This window comes from Myxine glutinosa, chromosome 6, assembly GCF_964187855.1.
Source record: "Myxine glutinosa chromosome 6, kmMyxGlut1.1, whole genome shotgun sequence".
NCBI classification, from domain to species: domain Eukaryota; kingdom Metazoa; phylum Chordata; class Myxini; order Myxiniformes; family Myxinidae; genus Myxine; species Myxine glutinosa.
The window spans coordinates 46,259,325-46,282,141 of NC_136266.1; the positions used below are offsets into that span (position 1 = coordinate 46,259,325).

At 45.1% G+C, this 22,817-nt stretch overlaps 1 protein-coding gene across 5 annotated transcripts in view; it reads left to right on the plus strand.

Annotated features, from left to right (window-relative positions):
* Positions 1-1,295: 1,295 nt before the first annotated feature.
* LOC137429734 (AP-2 complex subunit beta) overlaps positions 1,296-22,817 on the plus strand; it is a 52,891-nt gene continuing 31,369 nt past the window's right edge. For 2 of the 5 annotated variants that reach the window (XM_068119933.2, XM_068119935.2), the window contains exons 1-9: positions 1,296-1,475; positions 2,992-3,313; positions 3,945-4,075; positions 4,825-4,972; positions 9,501-9,800; positions 9,943-10,142; positions 10,302-10,385; positions 12,648-12,751; positions 14,937-15,144. In XM_068119933.2, the coding sequence (XP_067976034.2) occupies positions 2,994-3,313; positions 3,945-4,075; positions 4,825-4,972; positions 9,501-9,800; positions 9,943-10,142; positions 10,302-10,385; positions 12,648-12,751; positions 14,937-15,144 (1,495 nt within the window). In that variant the 5' untranslated portion in view covers positions 1,296-1,475; positions 2,992-2,993. Of the gene's footprint in view, positions 1,476-2,991; positions 3,314-3,944; positions 4,076-4,824; positions 4,973-9,500; positions 9,801-9,942; positions 10,143-10,301; positions 10,386-12,647; positions 12,752-14,936; positions 15,145-22,817 lie in introns of those variants that run through there. The other 3 variants (XM_068119934.2, XM_068119936.2, XM_068119937.2) reach the window with 3 other exon arrangements.

A 22,817-nucleotide genomic window follows, 5' to 3' on the forward strand; every position in this document is an offset into this window, starting at 1 on the left:
CATGGTTGGTGTTTTGCCAACCAAAACAAAGAGCACGGTCACGTGATCGGGTACGTGACGTCACGGTAAACATCGCTATAATCCTCAGAGGTCACGTGATCGGGTACGTGACGTCACGGTAAACATCGCTATAATCCTCAGAGGTCACGAGACTTGTCTTGGTTTCAAAAAGCGTGTCTTTAATTCACGTAAAAACTTAAAAAGAAAAATACAGCCATTCAGTACATGCTGTTAATCATGGCGGCATAACCGATAACGAACTTGCTATATGATTTACACAAAACCTACTACAATACATTTGCATCCACACAATACAATAATTTTACCTAAAGTTACTTCAAGAGGTTCAATAAAAAATTGAGATTCAGCTTACCTCTATCCAAGGGTCGGGTATTAGAGAGAAAACATCGAAAATGGAGCCGATCAATTATTTCGCTCGTCGCGGGCAAATCGGTATGGCGGGAAGAAGGCGGAAGTGCCAGAATGCTAATACAGCGCCCAGCCATCACAGAAACAGAAAGTCACAATAATAATACTTGCTTAAACAACAGTAACAGTGAGTATGTGGGATTTCTGTGGATTGGAAGACATATACCAAGTGTTTGACTAGTTTGTGATTTTGTCATGGTCTGGGGAGAGGGAAGAGGCGAAGAGCTCAGAAGGAAGAGGGATGACACGATAGAGGGTGGAGTCATCAGCAAAGACTGAAGAGATAAAGATGATTTTTCCAGAGGGTCAGTGAGATCATTAATGAAGATTAGGAATAGGAATGGGGCCTAGAACACTGCTTTGGGGTCCTCCAGGCTTGACAGGGAGAGGAGAACAAAGGGTTCCGTTGAAAGCCAAACGTTAGCTATGAGAATAGAGGAAGTCAGTAATCCAAGAGTGGAGATGGCCTTGGATTCCATAGGTTGCTCACCGATGGACGCTATCTTATCTCTCAATGGTGAAGAATCACTTAAAATTCTCGACCACGACATGCATTAACCACTCTCCGAATGAAAGACCCCTGCCGTAAAGTAAAACGGTCCGAGCAGACCTCATCTTATATCTTTTTATTTTTACCCTTAAGCATTCAGTCATTACGTTATCCTTTCAATTCTCCGTGTCCTTGCTCTTCCACGACATATTTTGTGTATAAAAAAAGGTATTTGATGAAAGATTGCGATACCTTTCCAATGACTATATTTACACGCATCATGTCGGCCATGGTAATATAGTTCGTATCAGATACATCAACACGTTCGTCTTGTAAATTATGTTTGAAATCCCTCACACCAGGTTCTCCGCATTCACTCAGCATTTATTTAGCGTTAATACTCAACAGAAGTAATAGTTCGAGAGGTGGAAATGTAATTTTGTCTTAAGGAAAGCAGGAAGTGTCCGAACGTATTTACACTTCCTGGCAGAGGTGACTTGTGTGAATCTTTTCTCCCAATGGTTGTCATTTCCGACTGATGAAAATAGTGCCTCAGGTGGGAATCTCACACTCAATCCTGTCGTACACACCTTTCATGTACGAGAATACAAATATTTCCTAATTACGAGATTCATGTAAATTCGGAAACATTTCGGAACATTTGTGTGAATGTTTAAATGAAAAATACCTTTTATGAGAGTTGGCAGTTGAATGCAGACGGGATAGCCAACTTAATGAGGAAAAATAGTCTGAAACATGCCGTTCTTCATGATGCAGCGTCCTCTGCTGTCACCTCATAAGAACGGCGCTTTTGATTGGTTGGGAGGCCAGAAGTTCACAGTTTTGTTATCCTGTGCTGGCAATGAGGTCGTTGGTGGGTGGATGGGGGAAATGTATTAATTGTGTCGTTGAACTAAACCAGTTTCGGCACAAGTATGCATTACAGCCTTGCTGACACGAAATGAACAACCATTTGACAAAATCACAAACATCTGGTCAAACGCTTGGAATAAGTCTTTCAATCCTGACAAATGCCACACTCTCTTCTGTCCTATCTACGTTCTTAACAATCCTCTTGAGGAATTTAGTCATTCACTCTCCTGGGTCTCACTATCAGCCATGATCTTTCTTGGGCAAACCACATTTCAGAGTTGGCCTCCAAAGCCAGCCGCCTACTGGTCATCCTCCGTCATACAATGTCTTTCATTGGTACACCTGAACTCCTATCCACCTACAAGGTTTTCACCTGCAGCTTGATGGAGTACTGCTCTCCATTCTGGTCTGGCTCCCCAGCCTCACATCTTGGTCAGCTTGATGCTGTGGAAATCAAGGCCTCCAAGATCAATGGAATCTCCCACAATGAAGTCCATGGGCCGATCACTTCACCATCACAGACAGGTCAGTGGTCTCTCTGTCTTCTTCTGCCTCCTTTCTGGTCTTGCACCCTTTGCTCTCTCCGTGCTTCGTCCACCACAGATTTCTGCAGGTCACACGCGGTCCACCATCAACCCCGTCTGGTGAAACTCTTTTTTTCCGCTCACCTGTGGAATAAACTTCCACATCTTTTCAATCTCATTGTTCCCTCCAGGTTTTCAAAGCAGCTGTTCACCACCATCTCAGATCGTCCCAAATCCAAAACCATGATATTTTCTGTACTAGTTAATCCAACCCAGCCCAATCCCTCCTTCTTCCAATTTTCCTTCCTTGGAGTTTTATTTTGTATCCATCTTGTCCACCCCCTGCATCTGCTCCTGCCCCTTTCCTTCCCCACAGCAATTTTTGTCAATGTCTCCCTCTGTCTTGGCCTTCACCTCTGCTGTTGGCGTTCTCTCCTCTACGGTTCCTTTTGCGTCCTGTTACATCTTGATCCGTTCAGTGTTCTCGCTCTTCCACGAGGCTCGACTATGTATGCAGAAAAAAATATCTTGGAATACTTTCAAGTGAATTCCAAAATATTATATTTGTCTCTTGTGTTCGTTTTGTGAAAAGTTATTATGGAAGGAATGTACTTTTACATTTTTGAAAATGAATTTAAAATGTGCATTTACCTATTGATACGTCCCCTTTTTTAGCAATGTTCTCCCCTGGAGGAGATCTGTCCGAGGAATTGCGTCGGAGAATACAGCAGCCAGGAGGCCGGTTGGAGTCTGTCCTAACCAAGATCATTGGCCGAATGGCAACCGGTGTGGACATGGCCTACCTTTTCCCCGAGATGGTCATGGCGGCCGCGACGACGGATATTGTGCAGAAAAAGCTGGTGTACCTGTACATGTGCACATATGCGGCACGCCGGCCGGATCTTGCTCTGCTTGCCGTTAATACCTTATGCAAGGATTGCCAAGACCCCAACCCGTTACTTCGTGGGCTTGCTCTGCGCAGCCTCTGTTCTCTATGGTACTGAATGTTTTATGTTTGTTCTTGAATTTTGAACCATGAATTGGTTCCATCATTTGATCATCATTTGAAAGACAAATGATGAATTGCGAAAGATGATGGGAATATTGCCTGTGATTGATGCTGTGAAGAGGAACAGGTTGAGATGGTTTGGTCATGTATTGAGGAAGGATGAAAGTGACTGGTTGAGAAGAGTGATGGAAGTTAATGTAGAAGGAGTAGAGGACGGGGAAGACCGAGAAAGACTTGGCTAAAGATGGTGGAAGAAGAAATGCGGGCAAGGGGGTTAACAAGGAGAGATGCAGAAAATAGGGCAAAATGGAGAAGATTGTCATGGGGACCGCAAGGCTAACCCCCGCTCTAGCAGGGAACATGGCCTTAAAATGCATGTTGTGTTGTTGTTGTCTTGAATTTTGAACCATGTTCAGGATGTTTGCTAAAAAAATTGGAACTACAATACAGATTCATGTGAGATGTTAGCCAGGTCAAAGGTCAAATCTCCCATACAACTCTTGGCTCTTCCTTAATGTATTTATTTGTCTCCTGTGGTTACCAGCTCAGGTTTGTTAGAAACTGAGAATTGCTTTGAATTGTGGAATTAACTTTGTCCAACTATTGCAAATGCTTCCAGGCAATCGGAACTCATGGAATATGTACAACAACCAATGCTAGCTGGGCTACGAGACTCCGCAGCCTATGTAAGACGCATTGCGGTCCTTGGCTGTGCCAAGATGCACAACCTTCACCCAGAGGCACCGACAGGTACCTTTTCACTTTACTTTGAAGGGACAGGCCCCTAGGATCAGTGGTTCCCAAGGTGTTTTTTTTTTTTTTTTTTTTGGAGAAATGGGGCAGGAGGAAGTTGGTGACCTGTTTTGAACCTCCAAATGAATTTGCAGACCGTCACATACATGACGATCACAGTAACATGATATGATGGTGATATCCTGACATACGACTATCATAGTGACAAAATAACGACACATGCAGGATGAACCACATCCACCATTGTTTGCTGCCGATATGCGGCAAGCCGCAGCACATGACACGCTATTTGGTAGTACGGAAAGACTAATGTTACTTTTTATTTTTTCCCTACGGACCACCCCTGCCGATAACCTCGTGGACCCTTATGGGTCCGTGGATCAGGCATTGGGAACCACTGTCCTAGGTAACCTTTCTACACGATTTTTCAGCCACAATCTGGTGTTAAATGGCAAAATGTTAAAAATAAAGAATGATCTCATTTTAAAATATTGAGGGTTAAAAGAATAGATTACTGCATTAATCACATTAAAATGCAAGAAGTTCATTGCTTAACCTACTTTCCATCAATTTCGACTTGATACAGTTGCTGTAAGATGCCATCATTTAGTGCAATGTGTGCATGGTTGAGAAATGTTATGGCCTTGCAGTTACAGCAAGTGTTGACCTAGACTGGTGCCGTAATATGTGGCTGAAGTGTAACAAAGAAAAGGTGTGCCACGTTTGTTGTGTACAATGTGTTATAGATGCAGCTGTAGTAAATGAACTGTATGCTATGCTGAGGGATAAGGATCCGGTGGTGATGGTGAACTGTTTGCGGTCCTTGGACGAGGTGCTAATAAAGGAAGGAGGAGTCGTCATTAACCGACCTATTGCACACTACCTCATCACGAGGTATGTATGCAGTATTTTTTTTCCTTTGTTAATCCCGAGTCCTCGGACTCAGCCAATTGTGTCCAAAGATCTGAGAATCTGCTAAAGGGCAGCCATTATAGTACAGGAAGTTCTCCTACAATGTTGTTAATAAATAATTATGCATGATATAAATATCAAAAAAGTAACATGTAAACTGTAAAGTCAAGTACTGCTGTACTGTACTGTCCTCACCAACGATAGTCGTGGATGGAGTTTGTGGAGGCGGCGTGTGAGGAAAATGGTGGGCTATTGCGAGGAGGAGGATGGTGCAGCAGAATCCACCTCCTCCAATCCCTCTACTTCCTGATGTTTAGCGGAAATTCACTTCACAATAAAAGAGCGCAAGTTCACCGGGTGGATGCTGAACAAAGACGAAGGTTTAGCGGAAATTCACTTCACGATAAAAGAGTACTGGCTGTAACCAACGACGTTGTATGGAAATGTGGCGAATTTGTTGGAAAGGTAAAGGTGTTCCCCTGTTGGTTAGCAAGGTAGCTAAACGACGTTGTTCGAAACGACATTGTAGGAGAACATACTTTATTAGCATTGCTGTACAATTGAGACAACACATGTTCACAAAAATCACAAAATATGCCTTGTTTTCACCATTAGTTTTTCCTCATTGATAAATGTTGTTCACGATAACTTTATGCTAATGTGATTTCACAACCTTCCCATTCAGTCTAGCATGGCTTTCAATAGACCAGATTTGTGACCTTATCTGGAAGCACATCCTAACCACCTCTCCTCCCTCTGTCCCACCACCAAAACAAAACATTTTATCAGAGAAAACGTTTATGATGCCGAGGATATGCGTTTCATCCACCAGGGGTCATATCGTGTACTATATAATTATCGTAAGCTTGACAGAATTCCATTATTATTTTTACGGCGTAGCCCATAGGGCAAAGCAGTCTAGAACAGTGTTTGTCCATCCGTATGTATTTATATATGTATGTACCCTCAAATGTATACCAATCAGAGCTGAGGATCTGGTCACATGACAGGGTGGTGTGATTACGTCTGATGTCATTACGGCGTACAACAGCTGACTCCACACTCCGCCATTTTGATTCCAATGTCATTCAGGCCGAACATATTGTCGAACCTGTCATATATCACAATCGCCATGCTCTACCTTTACGTTTTTCATTCAGTGTGAAACACTAACAAACCGATTGTTAAAATGATCATCAAATATCGAAAGCATAGATGTTACGGATCTTCCAACGACACAGTATGTATAGGCCCTTAGGCTTCATGCCTTCATGCCTCCACCTTCAGGCCGCTTCGGACAAATTAGCCCAGGTTTATTAATACAGTAGTGTTGTTTTCGTAATCATAATAATAATAGCGTTAACATTAATAATATAGTAAATATAATCATAACACTGCAATCCCTTTGTCGTTATTGCAAAGTTTCTGGATTGAAGCGGTGTATGGTACAATGGTACATGAATCAATGATAAGCGGTGTACGGTACAAATAACACAGAAGTAAGGAATTAGCCTCGGTTTTTTTTTCATAATATAATTTTCAGAACTAGAACGGCACTCGATAGAGAGCATACCTCCGCCTGGTTGGCCATATCACTGAATGGTGAAGAATCACTTAAAAAATTATACTAGCTGGATCCGGATCTTCACCAAAATTGAATCTATTCTTCTTTGTCACACACACAACCTGTCCACCAAGTTCCGTCCAAATGCATCCATAACTTTTTGAGATATCCTGCTATGTATCGTTTTTGGCCCTATCTCCCAATGGTGAAGAATCACTTAAAAAAATTATAGTAGCCGGATCCGGATCTTCACCAAAATCTAATCATTTTGTCCTTGTCACATTCGCTACATCTCTGCCAAATTTCGTCCGAATCCGTCCACAACTTTTTGAGATATTTTGTTCACAGACAAACGGACAGACAGATAGGGGTGGAAACATAACATCCGTCCACCTTTGCTGGTGGAGGTAATAATGATAACGTAACGTTAATATTATAGTAAATCTAATCGTAACACTAATCCCTTCGTGGTGACTGCAAAGTTACTGGAGGTTAAAATATGTCATCTTCTATATATTAAAGTAGTGGCAGTTTTGTGTGCGGCCGTCATGCTACGTCATTGTGTCTATGATGTCATTACGACGGCTGACTCCACCGATCGACATTTTAATTTACTAGTACACCTGCTCACTATGGTAGCGGCAGAAAGAGTCATTCCTCTTTGGGGTATATAGATTACAGTCGATCTATGGTCGGGTCTCAAGAACATTGGGTGTTTGTTCATTTACCAAGTTTCTTGTGGAGAGATCGCCAAGTGGTTCAAGCATTCGAGTAAGCACTCCATTCAAAACCCTTAAGGAACGGCTGGCTTGGCAAGCGCTAGCTAGCTGCTTGGTAAATGAGCACGCCCTGGTCTTCCTCCCTTTCAGTTTTGTGTTAAACAGCAGGAAAAGTGGGTTTCATTGGTGGTTTTCAAAACAAAATCTTAATTGGTGGGTTTCAAAAGTTCTCCACGAAAAACGCTGCTTTAGCGGCAGGAAGGGTCATGTTATTTACCCAACCCTTGTGGGGTACATAGATCACAGTAGATCTTCGCTCAGTTCTGTAAGTAAAACTTACCTCACGGATGTCAGGATTCCTCCAAATTTCTTTGTTTAATGTTATAAACAGCATTAGCGACTGTTTAAAAGCTAATAATATGTGTTTGTGGTTTATAATATTTTACAAGCCCAGCTATGCTGCTGTTAGACTTCCCGTCTTGTTAATAATTACCTCGGATAAGCTGTTTTATTTTTGAGCATTTGTTTAGATTTTTATAGATTTTAAATTTCAGGATTACGTAATTATTACAGCACATAACTACTTCATGGTATTATTACAGTACTGTTTAACCACCCACCAAAAACGTAGCTGCGTATTTATTTTCTCACCTTTAACCCCACACACACATTGTACACCGAATGCTCCTCTCCGGAGCTTGCTTTTATTACTTGCAAAATCGAAGATTTTTCAAGTATATTGGTTGGTCTTGTGCGTTATTCTGTCTGTTTGTCTGTTTATCTGTCTGTCATTCGCCTACAGGTCACACTTTTAAACTGATCTTTACGAAAATTCACCAGATGGTAGAGTTAGTCATAAGGAAGAAGCCTATTGATTTTGAGGTCAAAAGTCAAAGGTCATTTTCAAGCCAAATTTCTAAAATTGTCATTTTTTTATCCGATTAACTTGAAAGTTGAGCAGCATTTGCATACTGAGGCACAACATTGGGAAACCAACTATTTTTGAGGTCAAAGGTCAACTCAAGGTCAAACTTCGAAAATCATTAATTTTCATCTGAAAAAAAATGTAAATTTTTCATCCTATTAACTTGAAAATTAAACAGCAATTGCACAGTTCATCATTGAATTGGGAAAGCAACTATTTTTGAGGTCAAAGGGCCAAAGGTCAGCTCAAGGTCAAACTTGTAATGTCATCAATTTTCATCTGAAAAATAATAAATTTGAATCCGATTGACCTGAGCTTTGATTAAGATCGTCAATTTTAATCATAATGCAATGGACAATATGATGTATCCATGGCAACATTTTTTTGGAGATGGGGAGGGAGTGGATTTTGCAAGTATTGTGCTCCGCATGACGTCTTTCTTGTTTTATGACAAGTAGAGATGTCTTCTTTTGGATGTAGCACATGGCTGTGGGTATCATCATTTGCTGGGGGTGCAGCTGTGCTACTGATGCAGTTCCCCTGCAGGTTAGGGCAGGAAGTTGTAAGTTGTTCAGGGTGACGAGAATAACTCACCTACTATTTGCGAAAGACACCGTGGGATGTTTAACATCCACCAAGTAATGCTGGGAGATGGGATTTCAAGTTTATCGTCCATCTGAGGGACGGCACACACGTTGACGAATCGCCCTACATGTGAAGCACCAGGACGACAGCTGGGCCAGGATTCAAACCCAGGCTGGACAGCTCAGAGGTGAATGCGTGTACTTCAAGGTCATCCTGTCAGCCCCACAGAGATGTAAATACCTGCTTCACTCATTGCATTTTTTTACACATTTAATGGAACGCTTAAAGTTTTTCTTCTCCATATCCCCTTTGTATAAATGCCACCCATTAGCAATGGAAATATTTTTTCGTTGGTCTCTGAATGTTATCTGAAATCTATGTTTATCAATATTTACTGATAAAATCGAATTCTGCCATGCCTACGTTTATACAATTTCATTTTTTATGTAAAAATGTAAGCTGCTTTGGTTTAAACCACCTGCCTGAAGTGCTTGGCCATCAAACTGGAAAGTTATTGGAACTTCGCCAGCTCTACATAGTAAGCCAAATGTGGACCAAATGTTGGCCTGCTAGTGTGTGCTCATTGAAGGGATGGACAAGCAGATGACTTGTTTGAATACGTTCAGCTCCACTCTTCTGGCCTTGTCCATGTATTGCATGGAAATCACAATGTACATGTAAACATATAAGTTTCCATGCCGTCGTGTGTCTCATCAGGCTGCAAGAACTCGATGATTGGGGTCAGACTGAAGTCTTGAAATTCCTACTTCGTTACCATCCTCGTTCTGAGAGTGAAACGTTTGACCTTCTTACTACTATGGATTTCCTCTTCCGGCCTGGTGCACCACTGCCGGTTGCCATCGGAGCCACTTGTCTCTTCCTTCATTACCTCCATCCATTTCCGACGGCACAGAGTGATGTCTTGGAAAGGCTGCGTGCGCCTCTGCTGAATGCTCTGGCTTCTGACAGTAGCGAGATGTGTCTTACCGTGCTCTACTACATCAAGGAGATACTCAGGTTATGTTCACTTAATTTGGTACCAGCCTAAAGAAACATGTATTTTCAGAATTGACGGCTGTTAATGTAACGAGAAAATTGTTACGTGATTTCAGCATTCGGCGATGATGATGCTTCCTTGCCATCTCACTACCGCACACAGGTGCTGCCCTGGATTCTTCTTGGCAGATTACAAGCGCTTTTTTTGCCGGCATGGCGACCCAAGTTATGTAAAGCTTGTTAAGGTAGAGGTTCTGGGGAGGCTGGTGGCGCCGGATAACGCAAGAGATGTGCTCACCGAACTCCGAGCATACTGTACTGACGTATGCCCGCAGGTTGCACGAGCAGCCATCCTGGCAATCGGTACTGTTTTCCTATAAAAATTGTCCATCAGGTTTATCAACTTTTGGTTGTACAATTTGGATGGTTCAATGTCTGTGTAGCATGGACATGCTCAGTTATAACAGACTCAACACCCCCCCACACCTCCATTACCCCTTTTCCCTGGTGATGTATTTGTAGGGCAGATGGCAAGTAGCCACAGGTCTCATTGCCTCACCATGCTTAAGGCTCTGCTTCGCTTGAACCAGGTTCACATCAGCTCTGGTACGTACCCATCTTGTGGTGCCTTACCCTCACTCTATTACTGCTTAGCTCTCATTATTTCGCCATCTGCATGATGCAGGCAAGCTTCTCAAAACTGCTTATTTACAAATGAATGATCTTGTATCATACAAATAGATAAATCATTTTCATGGACTTCCAGCTACATTTCGAGGTCCTGCAGTCTTTGTACCGAAAGTCTGAAATATTAAGTTTTAGCTTTGTCGATAACTGACAATATACTGGCTGTGAGCTTGTTTGTTTACTATCGGTGTGGATAACAACTCAACATTGTAAGCTATAGACATTTATTTGTATAAAATACAGTACTGCTTTTTACCAACTCGTGTGGACCATCGCTACTGGGGCATAGGCTTGTTTTAACTTAGAATCAGACCGTGCGTGACATCATAATATATTATAACAGGTCATTGAAAGGATCAGACCGTGCCTCACCATTCTAAATTCCTTGGAGGAAATATCGTAAGTCGCAAAACCCCTTGTGGAGAGGGAAATTGCTTTGTAAAAACATTAATGTTATGCTATTATCAAAAGTGTTTTTATTACTTTTGTTATTAGAAGCGGCCTTGGAAAAATGCCATGAAAAACACTTTGTAAAAACGCCATGGAAGCAGCAGGAAGGGTCGTGTTATTAACCCTTGTCGGGTATATACGAGTACATTACAGTAGATCTACGCTCAGGTCCGTTCTTCGACGCGATAAGCATAGATTGCCTCACGGATGTCGGGATTCCTCCAAATTTTTTTCAGTTTAGTGTTAAATAGCAATCAAGACTGTTAAAAAAGGTAATCTTATGTTCTTGTGGTTTATAATATTTTTTTACTTCTGGTAAGGGTTTTCTACAAAACACCACGATAAGCTATTTATAAACATTAACATGGCGTTTGTCCAAGGAGGGAACCCCTTGGGGAGAGGAGATATTATTACCTTCGCCACCAAAGGTGGATGGAGGTTATGTTTTCACCCCTCTCTGTCTGTTTGTCTGTCTGTCCGTTTTGTGGACAAGATATCTCAAAAAGTTGTGGATGGATTCGGACGAAATTTGGCAGAGATGTAGTGTATGTGACAAGAACGACATGATTAGATTTTGGTGAAGATCTGGATCCAGATCTGGATACGAGAGTTTTTAAATTGTTTAAGTGATTCATTCACATTTGAGAGATGGGGCCAAAAACGATATACAGTATACGTAGTGTGTTCAAAAAGTATCCGACCTTTATTTTTCGTGCGTAAAAAAAGAAGAAGCTAGGGAGGCGTTGATTGGTGCACGTATGTAGGCGATCCTAATGCACACGCGTGAATTTTTTCCCACCTGCAGAAGCTGTCATTCGACGGCAGACTGCCGATGAGTGAGGACATGTAAGTGAGCGCCGTCGGATTTTCGTTTTTGACAAAATGACGGAAAAACTTGAACAACGCTACTGCATCAAATTTTGTGTTTTTTGGCCTCGGGGATGTTGGATGCTTCCATTGTGATGACTGCAACTTGGTTTCTGGGTCGTACCCATAAACCCAGGACTCATCGCCAGTGATCACTGTGTTGAGGAAGCTGGGATCGCTGTTCACAGTCTCCAGCATGTCCTGTGCGATCTCCAAACGGAGTTGCTTCTGCTCAATCGTTAGCAGCTTTGGTATGAACTTCGCTGAGATTCTCCTGAAGCCCAAATCCTCCTTCATAATGGAATGAACGGTGTTGAATCTTGCGGATCGTTTCCACTTGGGAATCGCCAAGCTTTACACAAAATTTGATGCAGTAGCGTTGTTCAAGTTTTTCCGTCATTTTGTCAAAAACGAAAATCCGACGGCGCTCACTTACATTTCCTCACTCATCGGCAGTCTGCCGTCGAATGACAGCTTCTGCAGGTGGGAAAAAATTCACGCGTGTGCATTAGGATCGCCTACATACGTGCACCAATCAACGCCTCCCTAGGTTCTTTTTTTTTACGCACGAAAAATAAAGGTCGGATACTTTTTGAACACAGTAGTATAGTATTATATTTCAAAAGGTTATGGATGGATCGGGACAATACTTGCATGAGTTGGGTAGGAGACAAGAGCAAGCTGAGTAGATTTCAGTTAAGGTCCGGATGCAGATCCGGCCTATCATTGGTGTATGAAACGTAAATTGTTCAGCTTGGCTGAGGTATGCGCTCTACCGGGTAACATTCTAGTTTTATTTTTGATAATCCGCATTCGCTTTTTGTTTCTCGTTGATACGATCCCTCTTTTGCTCTCATCATTTAGCGGTTTTGCAAGCTTGTCGGGAGATGGTTTCCAAACACCCAGAGTATGCGTCGGATGTCTGCGCGTTGCTGCCAGGCTGTGATGCTGTGATACTGGATACTGAGGTAAACAAGGAAGTATTGTCAGAAGAAAGGGATGAATGGATGAAAAAAAAAAAAAAAAGGTTTTGAGGAATTGAGAGTGAGAATGTTTAAGGGAAGGGATATTATGCTTGGGAGATGAGTGGAGCATATGGAAAGAGTAACAAGGGCTCAGTTCAGTAATTCTACCATTTTCCATACATATTGTTATGAATTTTAGGGTAGAGTGATATATAGATCAGGTAGATCTGTGTAGGTATCATGCTCCAACTGTCGTGAAGAAGAAAAACCATCTCGATGTACATCAGTAGAGGACCTGTCTAGCCCGGATGTCTGATTAAGTTTGTATATTTGTAGTCATACGAGGATGGCCTTGTGTTAATAACGAGAGTAGGGATTATGTTAACTCCCCTTTGAGACCTTGTGATTCGTGAGACCTTGTGAGACCTTGTGATTTATCCATTGTTTATGGCACTACACCATAGACATTAGTTCGGCCCATCAGTACACCAATTGATAAACGATAATAAAGAGTAAAAAACTAACAGGAAGTGCAGGCAGGAAGCGCTCACGCATTGTGCCAACATGGCGATAAAACATTGTTCAGGCTGGCTGAGGCCATGCCCACCTCGAGATGGATTGGTCGAGGGGTTGATGGGGAGATCACACCATTGGGCCAGGTGTCGACCAACGGGATGGGTAGGGTAAGGAGGGACTCGTGATTGGTCAAGGCAGGGGCAAGAAGCTGGCCACTGATTGGTGGACGGAAGGCCGAGGAGGAAGCATAGAGCCTATTGTCAAAGGTACCACCGATGACGCCGGGGGCAAGTAAGAAACGGCACGCTGATTGATGGAGAGGACAGCTGACGTCACGAGATGGCCAATAAAATAATTGGCTGGCCGGCATTTTCCCCTTCTCGTTTTGGATCCCTTTGTGCCTGGACCTCTTCCCTCTGCTTTCTCTTGAATTCCTTTGTCCTCGACCTCTTGCTCCTCTCACCCACCTTTGCCCTCGACCTCTTGCTCCTCTTGCCCACCTCTGCCCTCGACTCTTGCTTCTGGTGCCTGCATGCGAGTGTGTGCTGACGAGATTACGAGTGCTGTGGCGTGAGACGGACCGTGCAGCGAGGCCTGTTTCCGCGCCGGGCGGTTTTCCTGCCAACCTGAGCCGCGTCGGGACTGCGCGATTGGGGCCTGGCGATCCCTGACACACCAGCCGAGTTGAGATACGTCCCCACAATAAAACCACACACGGTTATTTTCAGTTCTATTTCCCTTCGTCCGTGTTATACGTTTGGTGTGGGAGCGCTCCAACTCGGGACCCTATTTAGTAACCGGCGCGTTTTTGTATTATCGGCATCTGTGGTAATAAACCTGTTTCTTTTTGTAAACTTTACAATCCGTTTTCGTGCGAGTTAATTTGAGGGGTGAAGACATCATCAAGGCCGTCCAGGTAAGTCGGTACTCTTCTTCCTCCTCGCGTATCATCCACCATCAATTGGAGTTGAACGCCTTCATTAATGCTCGTTTATATCCGTGGCTTACTCTCGGTCTTAACTGAGAGCAGTCATGTGACAATATGTAGATTGCACCATATATTGAAACCATAGGTCACAACCTTAAAATATCACTATGTAAAGGTCATGTGGGTGTGGATATTTTTTGCATCCGATTGAGTTTCAGCAAACAGCTCCACATCTCAAAGCTTGCTGTCTTTCAGAAGAGAACATCGAAGTGGTTAGCCTGTTTGTATTTATACTATTGACATGGAAAGAGTCCATTGTATATTTAAAAGGCGCAGGCCATTGTGCACCAATTTCCTGGTTAAATTCTCTGCTTACGGTTTCATTTATAATTATGGATGTTGGTGTTGTAATGTGGATATGCTACAGGCATGAACAGTGTGCCAAACAGCCTTTGAATGTCTTGTGTGAGACCCATTTTGAGATTAGAATTTCAAACCCAACACCTTGAAGATAGTAGGGAAGGGAGTGAAGATATGGTGTAAGTTAAGTGGGCAGAGCAACCCTTGTCTGTGTCTGTATTTTGTTGTATCTATCATCAAAACAGAGTGGTTAATATCAGACGAAAGCAAAGTGTGTGTGTGTGTGTGTGTGTGTGTGTGTGTGTGTGTGTGTGTGTGTGTGTGTGTGTGTGTGTGTGTGTGTGTGTGTTTTGTTGGAGCATGCTTATGTGTTCGTTCCAACAGGGTCGACGCGCCATCTTGTGGCTGCTTGGTCATTGTGGCACGCTGATTCCATCTGCACCATATATGCTGGAGAATCTGCTGGAAAGCATAGCACAAGAACGGGACACCCTGTGCAAGATGGATTTTTTGAATGCGGGAGTGCGCCTTTTCCTGAGCCGTCCGCCTGAGAGCCAGGAACTCCTCGGACACCTTCTGCAGCATTCAATCGGTGTGGCTCTTGTCCGTAACCCTGTCCTACTCATACAGTTTTTAAATTAAGAGCAGAGTTTTAATGTGCAAGGTGGATTAAGATTTTCATTACTTCCTGGATTTTGTTCAGCAGGGGAACTGGTTTGTACTGCTTATCCCGACATCGAACTACAGCAATACGCTTCCTTGTGTCATCTGAAGCATACCTGGCAATATTGTCTTGAATGTTCCGAAGATGGCATCCTTCCATTTGTTAAATTTTTGATGTTAAGTTGCTGAGCTCATGTTTGAGTATCAAGTTTGGTTTTATGCCACAGGACTATTTATGATTGATTTATCCTTCAACAGTACAACACATTTGATGTGTTAAATGTCATTTTTATAAAGCAATTCATCTATCTATAATTCCACTAATCTCTGTGTGTATGTGTGTGTGTATGTATGCGACAACGATTTCTCGACAACTACCGGTCCGATATACTTGAAACTTGCCAGGTATATTGCTGGGGACCCGAGGATGTGCCTTTTCAAGGTTTGAAATTAATCGGACAAGTACTTACCGAGCTATGGCGATTTAGCCGTTCGCCGTTCGCTTTGGCGTTGCGAATGGACCAAACCATTCCATGTAAATAGAGGGGGGGGGTTCTGTGGTCGTTGCGAATGGACGAAACCATTTCATGTAAATAGAGGGGGGGGATTGTCACTGTACTCGCAAGCCGTTCGCCGTTCGCTTTGGCGTTGCGAATGGACCAAACCATTTCATGTAAATAGAGGGGGGGGATATAATTTTAGATAGATATATAGTACGGGCATATATATAGTACGGGCATGCCCTAGTAAATTCAATTTTCATAAATTAATAATGTTCATAATAATGTTCATAAATTAAATAAATAATATAATAATAATATATATAATATATAATATATAACATAATATATAATACAGTGGAACCTTGACTTACGAGTTTAATTCGTTCCGTGACCGAGCTCGTAACTCAAATTGCTCGTATCTCAAATCAAATTTCCCCATTGAAATGCATTGAAATGCTATTAATCCGTTCCAGCCCGCCAAAAACCACACCAATTTTTTTTTAAATATACAGTATATATAAAAATATCTCGCGCTTTATATTTCACCTGTATGCAGCATACAAGTTGGCAGGATGGCCTGGACTGGAGGTACGCACACTTGACTCTAAAGTCTAAACTGTCCAGCCTGGGTTTGAATCCCGACCCAGCTATAACCTGTCATGGGTGAATCACAGGCAGGGTGATTCATCAATGGGTGTACCGCTAAACTGGGCGCCCCGTTTGCGTCCCATTAGTTGTTGGATGTTAAGGATCTCACCGTGTTTTCCACAAAGAGAAGGCGAGCTATCGCCGGCATTCTGAACAAGTTGTGGCCTGGCATGCTCTTCTCCTCTGCCGTTATATACGTCCTCCTCGGCACCTCGCTCATGTTTTTCGACGATTGCGTGTTTTATATCCAAGCACAAGTTTTATATAAAACACGACGATTGCGTGTTTTATATCCACAAGTTGTGGCCTGGCATGCTCTTCTCCTCTGCCGTTATATACGTCCTCCTCGACACCTCGCTCATGTTTTTCGACGATTGCGTGTTTTATATCCAAGCACATCATCCTCTTCTTCTTCTCAGCACTGCACTTGCCACTCACTTTCTTAGGCCCCTTGGTTAAAACTAAGAAATTTTCCGAAATAACCAAAATGCGAAAACAAAAATGCAGCGCGATACGACAGAGATACGTACTGTACTTGCACGGCAAGATAACCACGTGACCAGAACCCACCTGGCGGCGTAAACTCGAAATAACCAAAATGCGAAAACAAAAATGCAGCGCTATACGACAGAGATACGTACTGTACTTGCACGGCAAGATAACCACGTGACCAGAACCCACCTGGCGGCGTAAACTCGAAATAACCAAAATGCGAAAACAAAAATGCAGCGCTATACGACAGAGATACGTACTGTACTTGCACGGCAAGATAACCACGTGACCAGAACCCACCTGGCGGCGTAAACTCGAAATAACCAAAATGCGAAAACAAAAATGCAGCGCTATACGACAGAGATACGTACTGTACTTGCACGGCAAGATAACCACGTGACCGGGTGGCGAAAGCTCGTAACTCAGATCTCGGCTCGCATCTCAAAGCAATAAACCGCCCGAGCGACGGCTCGTATCTCGAAAAACTCGTAAGTTGGGGCACTCGTAAGTCAAGGTTCCACTGTATATCTATATTTATTATATATATAAAAGAAAGTTTTTGTTTGTTTATTTGTTTGTTTGTTTGTCTGCACGCGCTAATCTCCTGAACGGTGAAAGATAGGAGGAAACCTCTGAAACAAAAAATGTCAGGACGGGCCCCGGGAAGGTTATAGGCTCAGTGGCGAGGCCGCCTCGGCCGGGCTGGGCCCATTTCGCAATTAAAAGCTGAGCTGAATTACAGTAGTCAATCTTCTACGCCCACGAATAAAAGCTGAATTATAGTAGTAAATTCATTCAAAAAGAACCCGGGCAATGCCGGGTGCTTTCGGCTAGTAATCTTCCATGTATATATTGTCGTGCGAATCCTTCCGGTTAATACCGGGGACCGCGGAAGACCAGAACGGCTCTAACGGAGGCGACGATCAATATGGATTTTACTATCAAACACGGCAAGAGAAGAAGGGAAGAGGAAGAAGCGGGAGCGCATAACTGTGGAAGGCGAACAAACTCAAACAAAACCAGATTTGTGGGGAATGAAAAATAATACAAGGGTTTATTTGCAAAGGTCGGGACAGGGAAACGCGATATTAAATAAAAGTCCTAAATTGGGACGTCCCGACAACTCACTTCAGAAACGAACAAGGGAAGATGAATTAATAAAAGGAAACGTCGTGTACTTGTAAATGTGGGGTGTGGGTGCAGCCTTATCTCGTCTGTCATCTTGTATTGTCTGCCGTCCAAATATGGCTCCGTTCGGCCCTGCTCGCGCGCCACCAGGCCTCGCTCCAAGCTACAATCGATCGCACACCACGAGGTCCCTCGCTCCAAAAGCACCGCTCCAAGCACCATGCAGATGGGGAGCCAACGACCACCAGGGACCTCACAAGACCAAGCAGGGAAGCGCAGAGAGCACAAGACAGCCAGGGAGGGACGTGCTGCGCAAGAGAGTTCAAACTGCAAGCCAGACGTGCTGCGCAAGCAAGAAGAGTCGGATGTGCAAGACTGCAAGAGGGCCAATGTCGTTCGGCGCGCCCCTATATAACCTTGCGGCGGTGACGTCAGCCTTGGCGCGCCACCCAATCAGTGCCCTCCACCGAATCAGAGGCCTGTAGCGTGGTCATAGCTCGTGCTACTCGAGGCCTGCCGGAGGTGTAGCTGGCTGCGGCCCATGCGGCGGTGCCCTGAACTGGCCCCTTGCCTGTTCTCTTCCGAAATCCTTGTCAGGGAAGGGAATTATTTAATGTTGCGCTAAGGGCCTCTCTAAGTGTTTAAATGAGTGCATTGCCATAAGGGACGAAGGTTTGATTACCAGGTTTGACACACAGGGGCTGTTATCTTTAATCCCGAAATACCTAGCACACGAACATCCTGGTATGTTCACAGGTATACATCTTAACCCGACAAACCGGACTAACACACAACTTATTACAAGTAGATTCCCTATCGCGACAGTTGAAGCATGTTACCTATTCAGATCTACCTGGCTCTAGATAATCCTTTACCCTACCGACATAACACAGCCCCCCCCCCCCCCCCCCGGAACCGGAGCACCTGCTAGGTTCACTGCAGGCGCTACCATTCCAGTGTTAACACTTACTGTCTCACACTTAAGTAGCCTATGAAATAAATCAGGAGGGCTGTGGGAAGTGAGTCGGACTTCCTACCTATACTCCTTAACATGCTAATCCCCTTAACAGTCATGCAATCAAATATTTACAATGATCTCATTCGTTGTTCCTGCGGAGGGAGGATACAAACAACACACAAAACTACTTAACCATGAAGCTTAACCTTATTCAAAAATTCAAAACTTCCAAAACTCTAAACATTTATACAACCCCGGTCTACAGACCGCGTCCCCCGGTAAGTGCCACAAGACACAACCTTACCTGCGGGGCCATCCCAATGTACCCTTAAATTTCCGCAGGCCCTGTCCAGATGTTACAGGTGAGTGACATGGCTCGGTGGATTTCGCCCTCATTCATTCAACACAAACCCCTGATCCACGCATACTCATTCCATAGACATCACGCACAAAATCATTACAAGCACGTACTTAATACACCCCCCTGCAGGACCATGGCATTGATGTCGTATACATGTGTGCATTCCTCAACTAGGCAGCGGGGAGGCACCGCACAACTAAGATGGTGGGGGTGCTTCAGGCTGTGGGGCCCGCAGTCCCAAAACAAGTCAACCGACTTACACGTTCATTGCCTCCCCCCCCCACCCCCCCTTTACCTCTTGGCCCCGTGGCAGCCCAACAGCCCTTTCCGCCATTACCCCACCGGTGAGGGTCTCCACACACCAGGCTCCGTTGCCTCCTGGTGCCGCGCAGCTCCACGGGTCGCCGGGGGTCTCCTTTACCCCAGGGCGCCCAACCAGACCCTCCACTGACGAGCTCCAATTTCCAGATACCACTGGCTGCCAGGGGTAATTGCCACAGAGGGGGGGGGGGGGGGGGCGCAGGCATCGCTCCTCAGAGCCTGGTCTGTACCTGCAGACACACACCTTCCCCATCCACAAGATCCCAAAACACATTTCCTCCCCCGCTGCCATTCAATTCTCCAGCACAATTCCGTAGAGGCTGGTACCAAAAATATGTTACAAGAGTTTGTTCCATGGCCTGCCGTTGTGAAATCCCCGTTCACATTTAACCAACACATTTTCATTTCCAACACACAATAATCACTCAACTCTCCATTATCTCCACTCTCACGACCACATAGAAACACATCACCTCTACACATAAACAAACGCCACCCACAAGACTCTGTGTGGCACACATTCCAATCCCCTCACCGGCCATGTCATCACTCTCACCCGCCTCCCAACTCCAAATTACATGTCCCAATTTACATAGCAAGTCCTGAAGCCTGGGACAGTAACCATCAAAGCCTTACCTCCACCTTGATGTACAGGTAACTTCCGGTTGGTCAAGTCCAAAGGTGCCATCCACCCTTCAAAATCCCAAAATGTATCATCGGGCCAATCAAATTTTCAAAATTTTCACTTTTCTCCCCATTATACTGGCAGGCATGTGGGTCCGCATCCAACGGTGATTATCACTGCACAACTACCTGTGGCCACGACAGCTCTGCACCTCTACCGTGCAAGGGTCATCGGGACATTCGGGACAAGGTGAGCAGTCGAAACGCCAACATGGCCCCTGAGTGTCCATAAGGGTGCGACCCACCAGCCATCCTTTGGCCCCCCTGCGAGGAACACAGCTGCACCAGCCCCAGCTGGCCAATGTGGTGAGCACCTGCTGCCAACAACACTACCGCACGCACAACCTCGGCCCTGGCGGGCATGGTCGCAGTGCGTGGCATCCTTACAGCCACGTCCCCCGCACCTCCACATCATCCCCCAGTCCACAGAACTGCAGCCCCCCAGTGCTCACCCACACTTGACCACACCAAGGTCCAGTCGACAGCCATGCTCCACCAGGAGACCCACCCAGAAAACATGGTCCACACACCTCGGACACCCACAGCACCACATTAACCCTCAGACCCCCAACTCCATCTCCATGATCCCACGTCCCAAATATCGGCACAGTTGCCCCCGCAACAAGTTGAAAGCTGTGTCCTGCTACCCTATCAATTTTATCACAGCCTCCAACACTCTGGTCTAGCACACCTGGATCAATAATGGTGTCACTATACAGTGTCCACCATTTCTCTTCACAAAATTGACCCTTAAATTTGCATCTAACCCACAGATTACCCATGCCCAACATTTATTCAGATTTCAATAACCTCACCAAAGAAAGATGCTTTGCCATACACATGCCAGCCAAGCATGGCCCATATGCTCGGCACTTTACACATTCCCAATTCATCAACCCCATGGCTCTCTTCCCAAACCGAGAGTCCATAAATCATAACGGAACATCTGTGGAAGGTCACTCTCACACCATCACGTTCCACAGATGCCCCAATGGTTGTCCAATAGGCTATAACATTCCCTGTCCATTCGGTTCGACCCGCGTCCATAGACCAACACAGCATGGCAGGTCTCCACATGCTGGCTGTCCCAGAGTCTCAGGAGGAGGGTGTCAGGCTGCATGCCCGGGTGGTCACCACATCAGGCCCAAGTTGGCCATCTGCAGTGCCACCACCAAAGCGCGACCCACAACACCTCCCCCTAGTGGTCCTCAATAAATGCCATCCCAGGCTTGAGAAACCACCTCGGACCCCCCTGGAGGTCTTAACCCCCACCAGGGTCCGGTGACCCTGCCAGCCCGAGCCACCAGCTTGGGCTGCACTCCGAAGGACAAGGGACGCCACACTCCACCAGACCCCCCCGTGGGGCCCAGGTCGTACCATGACACCCATGGCTGGACCCCACGTCCAAATCTCGCCAGCACAGCCCCCCAGCTGGCTGGCATCCCCAAATTTTGAAAGGGGCAAATTTTTCCCGAGGCCATCCTCAATGACCTCTCCTGGTCCAAATCCCGCAGCCCGGGGACCAACTCCCTCCAAGGCTGTGCCAAATCAAATTTCCATTTACACATAAATTTACTTTTCCTTTTAAAAAATTTGATCTCCACTGCCAAACCACAGCTGCAGGTAACAATCCCCTCAGGTTGTTCTGCCCCTCCCTGCAGCTGGTCTACATTCCCTACGGGGACCAAATCTTTCGAGGCTCGATCTCCCGATCCTCCAATGTCCAAATCCAGCCCGGAGCCAACACACTCCCCCAACTGGTTCTGTAATGTTGGAGCCTCCTGTTCCCAATTGTTATGCACGGTGAGGGTCCCCTTGGTCACCTCAACCTCCTCCTCGGACCGACTCACCTAAACCCCCTGACTCCTTTGGGCCTGGTCAACCTTGCCCTCCATGGGACTGTCCCAGGTCCCCAACCGCTGAATCGCATCATTCTCATCATCATCCCCCATCATTTGCGGCCTCAACAGGCTTTCCCCAATAAATACCCGGTCCGGCTCCATTACCCGGACCCCCAATAACTCTACCCCCTCTTGCTCTGAACCACCGCCCTGGTGCTGCAAGGATTCAAATCCATCCGCCGGTTGGGGTGTTGTGGCATCCACCTGGTACCGACAAACCTCCAGGCCAGCAGGTGGGAAACATCCTCCATTTACTTCCAAACATTCCAAATTTCCTTTTCCATTCACCTGTGGGCACTCCACGCTCACCTGTGGACACTCCATGTTCACCTGTTGGCATTCCCCATTCACCTGTAAATTTGCAGTCTCCTGTTTCAATTCGCTTGCCATTACAATTCCCTGCTCCTGAGCCTCATGCACATCTGCATGGGCCGCACTCTCTCCCATTCCCAATTTGGCTTCCCCCCTTCCGATTCTATTTCTGCCACCATTGGCTTCTCCTGGGCCCCAATGGCACCATTCGTTCGTCCTTCCTTCAACTCACTCTAGTGGGGAAACTTAGCATAACAATTGTGCATTTTGTGAGGAAAGCACCAAATTTGGCAC